The sequence below is a fragment of the Benincasa hispida genome, chromosome 6 (assembly GCF_009727055.1).
Source record: "Benincasa hispida cultivar B227 chromosome 6, ASM972705v1, whole genome shotgun sequence".
NCBI lineage: Eukaryota > Viridiplantae > Streptophyta > Magnoliopsida > Cucurbitales > Cucurbitaceae > Benincasa > Benincasa hispida.
In genome coordinates, this window is record NC_052354.1 from 8,197,285 (window position 1) to 8,207,042 (window position 9,758).

The 9,758-nt window shown below is 26.6% G+C and overlaps 1 protein-coding gene across 1 annotated transcript; it reads right to left on the reverse strand.

Annotated features, from left to right (window-relative positions):
- Positions 1 to 2,439: 2,439 nt before the first annotated feature.
- On the reverse strand, positions 2,440 to 3,879 carry LOC120080234 (NAC domain-containing protein 92-like). Its single transcript, XM_039034819.1, has 3 exons — positions 3,568 to 3,879; positions 3,199 to 3,482; positions 2,440 to 3,124 (listed from the first exon to the last, which is right to left on the reverse strand). Exons 1-3 carry the CDS (start codon positions 3,794 to 3,796, stop codon positions 2,690 to 2,692), a joined length of 948 nt encoding a protein of 315 aa, XP_038890747.1. The 5' UTR covers positions 3,797 to 3,879; the 3' UTR covers positions 2,440 to 2,689.
- Positions 3,880 to 9,758: the final 5,879 nt, after the last annotated feature.

The window sequence follows — 9,758 nt, forward strand, 5'->3', positions numbered from 1 at the left end:
TTTTAAAAATTAATTAACTAACTAGGAGTGGAAGTTAGTACATACCCTTTTTCCTTTTCCCACACCACACACATACTTAAATCAACGAGCACTATTCATTTTTCATATTATTCTCTTTCAATTTTAAGAATGGTGTGAAATTTATAAAATAAAATAATATATCACTTAATGGCATTTCAAATGATGAATAAAAGAAGTATGTAATGTAATTCTAAAAATTTTGAGTTGGTGTAGATGAAATGTCTGTTAAAACAAAATGATTAGATGCAGTCTAAGTTGCATTTAATCTCGTTCTCCCTTCCCCTTTACATGTAATGAAAAATTAAAATATCTATATAAATATATAAGTGCTACGTGGCACATTTCTATTAAGGTGCTAGTAGACAGATGGAGCCCAACTACTTCCAAGATTTTCACTTCCCATTATTCTCCTTTATCAAAGACTATAGTTCTTGTACTACTTTTTTTTAGATTATTATTATCATTATCATTATTATTATACTTTTTGACAATGACTTGTATTGTATTTTTTTCTTTTTTTTCTTTTTTGACCAGAATGTTAATAGTGTCCTTATATCTTTTAGAGGGTCATTGTTTAACTTTTCGATTTCGTAAAAAAGATATATAGATTCTTGCATTTTTTTTTAAAAAAAATGTTTTAACAGCTCATTCCAAGCACATAATAAAACATTAAAAAAATAGAAAAAAGGAAAAAAAAGAACCTACCATGTGATAAATCGTAGTTAGACAATTTAGTAGACTATGGAAATTGATGGGGTCTCAAAATGTATAGACAACTAACATTTTCATTGAAAATATAAAGAAATCAATGTGTAAATATAGTTTTGATTTTTTCTCTTAAAAGATGTGTATATAATTTGGTTCATTAACTTTTACAACTTTTTCATGTTGATTCCTTTAGTTTTTATCCTACCACCTTTTATCTCTCCAAGTTCATAACAAAACTTTCAAAATTTTAATTTTCCCCATTCTCTAACTTTTAATAAACTTTATATAGTCCTTTCATTAACAACGTAATATTAGTTTTATCATAAAGTTATTCTAACATTGTTTAACTTCGTCCATGTGTCATGTTCCTAGACTATTATAAAAGTGAGGATGCTTTAAGATTGGTATTAAGTCTATGGGCTATTTTGTCAAAAAAAAAAAAGTAAAAGTTAAAAAAAATCAAAGTTGATGATTTGAAAAAGTTCGAGAATCAAAATTTAATGACTAAACGATGCTATACTAATAACTAAATGAGATGTATATCATGAATGAATCTTCATAATCAAGTTTAGTTCATCAACAAAAGAAAATAATACCATAAAGAAAAATTTTAATTCAATTAGTATGGTACCATGTCAAAATCACTTTAAGAGTCAAAGTTAAAACCATATAGTAAAAAAAAAAACTTCAAAATAATAATTTTAGGGTGCAAATTAAAATAAATCATATACCCTTGTCTAAGAAAAGTTCTTGCATTTTTATCTCCAAATTAAGATTTAACTTTCTTGACTAAGTTGAATTTTATTTAAAAACGAATTACCATGTCATAATTAATAAATTACTCAACATCTACTCTTTAAAATGAAAAGTTTGATCAATCATATTCACACGTATATTCGTTGAACTTAAATATATATACATAGAGTTTAAATTAGTGAATTAACCATATAAATGTTATTTGCATCAAACTTTTTTATCATTTTTTATAATCTTTTAAAATTTTACCAAACGTTAATAGAGTAATTGATATCAATTACCATAGTTTCTTTGTTTGCATTTTTGTAGGGAAATAAATAAACTCGCAATTGCAATTGATACATCTTTAGCAGAAAAACAACTCATGGAAAATGTCTATATATATAATTACAATTCCCCACTTTATTAAAAATTAATAGCAAGTATTAACTCTTTTTTAACCTAATTTCATGTTTCATTCTCTTTACATAGTAAAAATAAAATTTTAAAAAATTAAAAGAATATTTGACACATAGCAACCTTTCGTTGGGTGTTGGGTTGCACAAGAGATGGGTAGCACTCAAGTTTTTTTTTCATCTTTATACATCTCACTTTCATCACACATGAAAAATAAATTAAAATATTTTTAAAAAAAGAATTTTTCATGTGATAAATTATAATTAGACAATTTAGTGGGCTGCATAAAGATTAATATTGCTAGAGCTTAGGTTTTTTTTTTTTTTTCTTTTCTTAAATCATCATATTCATAATTTAATTTTAAACTTGTCTGAAATAAGACTAAAAAAACTTAGTGCATAAATTTATGGGGGATTTTCAAATATAGGAAAATAAGAGATCCTATTTACATAAAATAGCATAAATTGTAAATAGTTTAATATTTTTTTTTTATGTATGAAAATTTTCCAAAATTTAATTAACAAGTTAGGGAAAAGAGAAAGGGAGAGTGATATTACTGAAGATTATGGTACATATAAAATTTAGGCCATCTAGAACATTTGTTTCAAGTATTTGAGATTTCTATATACAAGTATATTTGGAAAAATTACATACTATACCCCCCTAAAATTAAAACAAAACAAAAGTCTAACAAAAAGCCTATAATAATTTTAAAATATGGAGGAGCTGATGTATGATAATGATGAGTTCATCAAAATAATGATCACACATAATCATAATTCAGAAACCAACCATTACCCAAAATACATCAATAATTCCATAGACTTTCAAGATCTATTGGATCATCAGAACCCAATGATGGGTTGTGATTATCTTCAATTATTCCATTGCTAAAACCCGAAATCTCCACTTTTGGATTCATCAACATTCTCACCATGGAAGAATTTCCGCCCATCCAACCGGAATCTGCCGTGGTGGGGAAAGAAAACGCCGGTGCCAGCGCCGGAATTGTGGAGGAAGAAGAGAAATGATGGGGTGTGTAGGGTTTTGTGTCGTGGTTGGAGAAGCAGGTCACGCGTGATGCACGTGCGTCGACGGAGTACGGTGTTTGAGATTGCGAATATTCCATTAACGGCGGCAACGCAGGGGAATTCCGATGATCAGCATCGAAATGATTCTGTATCTGTGTTGGTAATTTCTCCGCAGAGCTTTTGTTGAAGATACGACAAATCACCCATTCATTCTGTGAAATAAATTAATGAATCAACACACATAAATATAAATTAATCCAATTAGAAAGAAAGAAAGAGAAAATACCTTAGTGGGTTTGAGAATTAGAGATGGAGAAAAGGGGAATTTGCCTTCCAAACGAAATTCATGCATAACCCAATTAGATTTCTCCCCTTTAGGAGCTCTTCCTCTATAAAACACCAAAGTTTTCTTCATACCCACAAGTTTCTTTCCTCTAAAAATCTCTTTATCTTTGCCAGTAGCTTTCCAATAACCAGATTCTGTAGCTCTGTTTGTTCTAAGGCCTGTTGGGTATTTCCTGTCCTTTACACAAAAAAAGTACCATTCCTTTTCGCCCATTTTCGCCCTCCCTAAACATAGAAAGAATGAATGAATAAACTCTGAATGAATCAAGAAAATGGGTTTAAATAATGAAAATAGTAAATACGAATTTACCAGGTAAATCCCAGGGCTCGGATTTGTTCAAATCGGCTTCACCAATGGCTATGGAAGAGAAATTAGTGTTGAGGACTTTAGGAGAAAGGTAATGAGTGATTAACTCTTCGTCGGTGGGATGAAATCGGAAACCGGGTGGTAGTTCAATGTGCTCATCTTCACACTCGTAATTGTGTGTCGTCGTCTTCCATAAATTGGTTTCCATTATGTTAGAAGAAGAAAAATTCATGGGATTAAACCCCAACACGCCTTAATATACACAGCTTTCCTGAACCCAAAGAAACGTGCTGCCTAACACAACTTCTTTCGTGGATTTTTTCAACTTTTTTTCCCCCTCAAATTATAATATTTGTCACCATCACTATCGTCACCATATGGATTCTATCCTTTATTTAAATTTCTCACACAAAATTCTTTTTTTTTAAAAAAAAAAAATTTAATTTTAAGCATAGCTTTGTATATAAAATATGTCTTCTTGATATAAATACATTGGTATAAGGCTAGACTACAACCGACTCGATGACAAACGTCGACAGCGTAGATATACGTATAGAGTTTGTGACGATAAAGTTAAGGGACCGGATCTTATTTTCAAAATTATGTTTGATTAATTGTGTGAACCTAAAACGAATGTTGAGATCACCAAAACATTGTAAGTATTTAAGATTTCTTATTATTGGGAAAAACCTCCCAGTTATACTGTAAAAATAAGCAGAAAAATGACAGAAAAATTAATAATACTAGAAATGACAAGAATTTACAGCCACATGAAAGAAATCTACTACGTGAAAGTTTGTTACAATCACTTACAATAATTATTTTTTATCACATCTTTACCACACAAAAAAAGAAATTAGAAAAAAAATATTTTAAAAAAATAAAGTTGTCACATGAAAGCATTTTATTGGACTATATTTGGGATGCACCAAAATAGGTACATCCAAGAGAGCACCCAAAATTTTCTCTTACAAGAATACTCTCTCAACTTTTATATTACTCATACCCTTTATCTATTCTCAAAATAGAGAATACATAAAATAAATTTAACTAGAGTTAGCACACTCAACTGATTCAAGTTTAGAATGTTTCTAACTCGGATCATTTGAAACTAAAGACATAGACTTCTTTTATAGTGCTTGAAACTAACATATTTAATATATATATATATATATATATATATTTTTTTTTTTATTCATTTAATTATATTTTTGGTTTTAGTTCAATTTAAAAAGTAACTATTACCCAAAAAGTCTTGATATCTGTTTGGTTCACCCTGTTGATCAAAACCCTCCCAAGATGGATAAAATTATAAAAACTGGGTTAGGTTTTTAAGAAGTATAACTCGAGAAGTGTTGAAATATATTGATTTGATTTTTAATAATTGGGTAGGTAACATATTAAGGGGTAATTATGTTAAGGATATTAATTGACCATATTAAGTAATCTAAAATATGAGACCCTAGACTTTTCCTTTAGATTAGTGTGGCTCAATGACTTACTAGCTAGCTATCATTAACTTTACAATAATTATGGTCGTGGGAACCTTACAATTTTTTCTACAATATGTGGGTAAGAAATTCGATTCTCTAGCTTTAAGATACTTGAATTATACCCGTGATAGCTAAAGTAAAGTTATATATAGAAAATTTTATGTTCTTTGATATATTGTATATACTTTTCTTAGGGGTAAGTGCAATAGGTAGCATTTTTTTAAATAATAACCAAGTATTTTAGTATTTTTAAAAAACTACAAATATATAACTAAATCCTATAAACGGTAGACTTCTATCACTAATAGAGTCCTACCAACGATATGGTCTATCATTTATAGGTTCTTACGAACAATATAGTCTATCATTGATAGACTATCTAAATTAAATTTTGCTAGATTGATACTTTTTTTTTTACATCATACTATATTTGCTAATACTTTGAACTTGATTTCTATATTTGCAACTGTCTCTTTTTTTAATCAATGTTGCTAATCAAATATTGAAAATGACATCTATCGTCAACTGAAGTATGACTCAAATTTAGTAGACGAAATATCATGTCACTAATCTGAAAGTCTATAGTTCGATCTTTACTCTGCGATTTAAAATTATCCTCCTTGAAAGTAGATTCTCTTTTAAATTTGTAAGTGTTAGTGTTAGAGGAATATACTATAACTCTCCCAATTAAAGAATTAAGCAAACAACCAAATAACCATAAATTAAAAAAGGATGAATTAGTTAGGCTATAATCAAAAGGAAAAGCATAACAGTCAAAATAATGTAGATAATTTTAAGAATTATAAATTTTATTTTGTAAAAATTACATAAAATAGTGATTATATTGATTAATTAGTAGGTGAGTTCAAGGCAATCAAAGTCGTGGTGTTAGTTGTTATTTAATTTATTAAAATAAAGTCATACGCGGTTTAAATTCATATTCAATGACTTTGTGTAGAGGCTGACTTCCTTTTTTCCTCCTATTTATTATTATTGGAAAATAAACACTTTATTATTTTACTCTTAAAAATAACGGACAAAAACACAAATAAGTGTATTCTCCAAAATTATGATAAATTAACATAATTTTCCAAGACATAATGTTATTATTATACATCAATATTATTATTTTCCATAAATATATAACTTTATTAAAACTACGTCACTCCTGAAAATACCTATACAAATATTTTTTGGAAAACAATTAAGTAAACATATTTTCAAAGATATTTTGTTCATGAACTTTAATTAAAAAAATGAAAATCAGTATTATATATATATATATATATTTGAAACTTTATATCTTGCATGTGACAACATTTGGGTGTCAATTGTTGGTCACATGCAAAATGATGATAATCAATGATTGAGTCAGAACTTATATCACTTAATATCAGCTTATCAAAAAAAAAAAAAACCAATTAATCAGTTAAATAGATTGATTTGATTTGATGAATTGATTGTTTACTTTTCTTTCCAATAGTTTTCATTATCATACAACTTTGAAGCTTTTACACCAATTCTATTTCAAAGTTATACCAATTTCCTTAACTTTTGTAAATATTTATTTAGTCTTTTGCATTTAATTCTTTTTTTCTTTTTAAATTTCATCAAAAGCTTATGTCATTTTATTTTATTTTATTTTTTACTTCGGTAGTATTTAGAGTGGGAGAATCCAATTTTTTTTAGTTTTATAAAATTGATTTTTAGTCCGTGAACTTAAATTTTTTCTTTTAAAGATAAATAGATTAGATATCTATATTAGACTTAAAATAAAAAGTTCTAGGAATTATTAGAAAAAAACTAATCGATTGTATTAAATATCTTTTAAATATTTTTTAAAGTTTGAGGACCTAATAAAACAAGATTAAAGTTTGTTGCCTTATTAAATTTGATTTCATGTATTTTAAAGACCAAATAGACACAAACTTAATAGTTTAAGTACTAAAAATCTAATTTAAGTAAAATTTAATATATAACCAGATAATCTCCTTTTTACTATAACATTATATATAGAATTTAAATAAAAGTTCAAAATAATAATAATAATAATAAGGCTTGTCCTCCTTTGTTCGATGTCCAAAGTTCTACCATCATTGTTAAGTAAGGGCATGATTATGATACAATTTTTTATTGACAATCATCTTCCAAATATCTCCACACTAATTTAATTAGAAATAAATACTCATAATTTTTGTTTCATTTTGTTTCACCCTAAAAGTATATCATTCAAGATAGTTTTCTTCACTTAATCTACGATCTTTCTCTTATATAACGATTATGAAGTTTTAATTGTATTCCCAACACGAACTACATTGATCAAAATATCGACATGTCGCAAAAAATTTAATGGACTTATTCCAAATGAAAAGCACTTTTTTATGCCCTCTTGGAAAAGATTGAATAATTTTAATAAGTGTACGGATAGTACGTTAAAAATATGACATTATATTCGTAAATGTACTGAATTAAATTAAAGAAATGAGTACAAGCAACTTATTAATTCACATATATATAGGAATTAAATTAAATATAACTGTCCTATAACTTTTTATCTGTTATTCTTATTATGCATGTTTTGAAAGATTGATTTTGGTTATATAATATTTATTTCATAAACTTAATTTTCGCCATGGTAAAAAATGAGAAAAGTTCAACCAGCACAAAATGTAGGTCAATTTTAAAATTAGAGATTTGATCTTCTTCCATATGGTAAAAAAAAAATACATATTCTTTATTAGAAAGTGGTAACATGGATAAAAAAATATAAATAAGATAGTCCTCATCATTTTTCGTATTTTTAATTTTTATTTTTTAATAAATTGTATTTCAAATATTTTATTTGTCTCATTTTTTGAGAGATCTAGATCCGAAAGGAAAGAATTCATATAATTTATATAAAATAATTATGAAACAAATCTAAACGAAATTCCTAAAATACACTCCAAATTTATTTACCCATTTAAAATTAAGGAGGAGGATATGGATATACTATTAAATCACTAATCAACTAAAAAACTTAAGTTCATGGACTACTACAAATTTAATATTATATCAACATTCTTATTCATACACATTTTCTTCCATAACTTTAGTTATAAAATAGAAATGGGAATTTAAATTAGTTTCCTTTTAAATATAATCTTGTAATAAATGTGAATAATTAGAACTTTTAAAAAACTAATTCATTTGTAACATAATAGTATACTATACATAATTAATTATAATGACAAATAATGACTCTTCTTCATCGTCTAAAAAATAAAATTTTGAATTCTTAAAACTTCATCGACATAGTTCTTTAAAAGAATGAAAATTAATTTTTATTCCCTTTAAAAAGCTTTTAGTTTCTTTACAAGACATTTTGATAACTAAAGAAAAATAATGTTTTGTATTTTTTTTTTATATATGAATCGCATCACCGTCCATAGGTAAACTGATGTATTAATTTAATATGTAACCATCTTCACCTAAATAGTCCAATGTCAATTGACTAAAAAGATACTTTACAAATAGTTATGTCTCATTAATAAAGATCAAAATAAAAATTAAATAAAATAAAAGGATAAAATAGAGATGTAGATATTTTTCTCTCATTTCTCCATTCATTCATATATATATATATATAGCATAAAGGAATAATATATCTGACTGGATATAAGTTTTTAAAGTAAATAATAGCTAGAGGTAAGGATGGGTGGGGTCAGTTTTTTATAAAAATCGACACCGAAATCGACCATGTCGGTTTATTGGAAAAAAATCGAGCTCGCCAAATAGGGTAAGAAAACCGATCGGCCGACCGGTATATCAGGTCGGTCGGGTTCTGTTTAAGTCTACCGTACTGTTTTTTTTAAGAAAAAAAAAACTGAATGTGTGTTTAATTCAATGGGTTGGACTAACAATTAATTATTTGGATTTGGAATTGGATATAAATAGTAGGTTGGGCTAACAACTAATTATATTTAGTATTTACTTAAGAATAAAATGGGTTGTTTTTAAATATAGAAAAATGAACCAAAATATTTATAAAATATAGCAAAATTTTAGAACTATGAATGATAGATGCTGATAGACACTGATAGACTATCAATGACATTAATAGATACCGATAGACTTCTATCAGTGTCTATCAACGTCTATCATTGATAGTTATAAAATTTTGCTATATATCGTAAATATTTTCAACAGTTTTACTATTTGAAATAATTTTTCTAATAAAATATATTTTTAAATATTTAAAATAATATTTGTATATTTTATTTACAATAATTTCTCAACTTCCCGAATCCTGAGTACTTAAGACAATATGTTTTTTAATATTTAAAATAATGTTTAATATTTAATATATATATATATGTTTTATTAATTGCATTATGGGTCGGTTGGGTTCGGTCAAGAAATAGTATTTTTTTTAACCATCCGACCACCTCATCGGTTTTCTATTAAAAAACCGACCGCTAACTGAACTAGTTATTAAATCGTCTGTCTATTATCGGTTCGGTCGATTTCGATCGTTTGGATCGATTTTTTGGATTTCTGTACTCACCCCTATAAATAACCAGGCTTAAATTAGATTCATAATTATCCTTATACTTTTTTAAAAAAGAAAATTATCCTTATAATTGAAACATATTAGAGAAATGTGACAAGTTATTTATAAATCTAATAAAAAAAAAGACTCCATGGCATGACACATTTTTT

Coding starts and splice junctions, on each gene's coding strand:
- LOC120080234 (XM_039034819.1), bottom strand. CDS start 3,796: ATGAATTTTTCTTCTTCTAACATAATGGAAACCAATTTATGGAAGACG. Junction 3,483..3,567: donor CGAGCCCTGGGATTTACCTG/GTAAATTCGTAT, acceptor TTCTATGTTTAG/GGAGGGCGAAAATGGGCGAA. Junction 3,125..3,198: donor TAATTCTCAAACCCACTAAG/GTATTTTCTCTT, acceptor TTTATTTCACAG/AATGAATGGGTGATTTGTCG.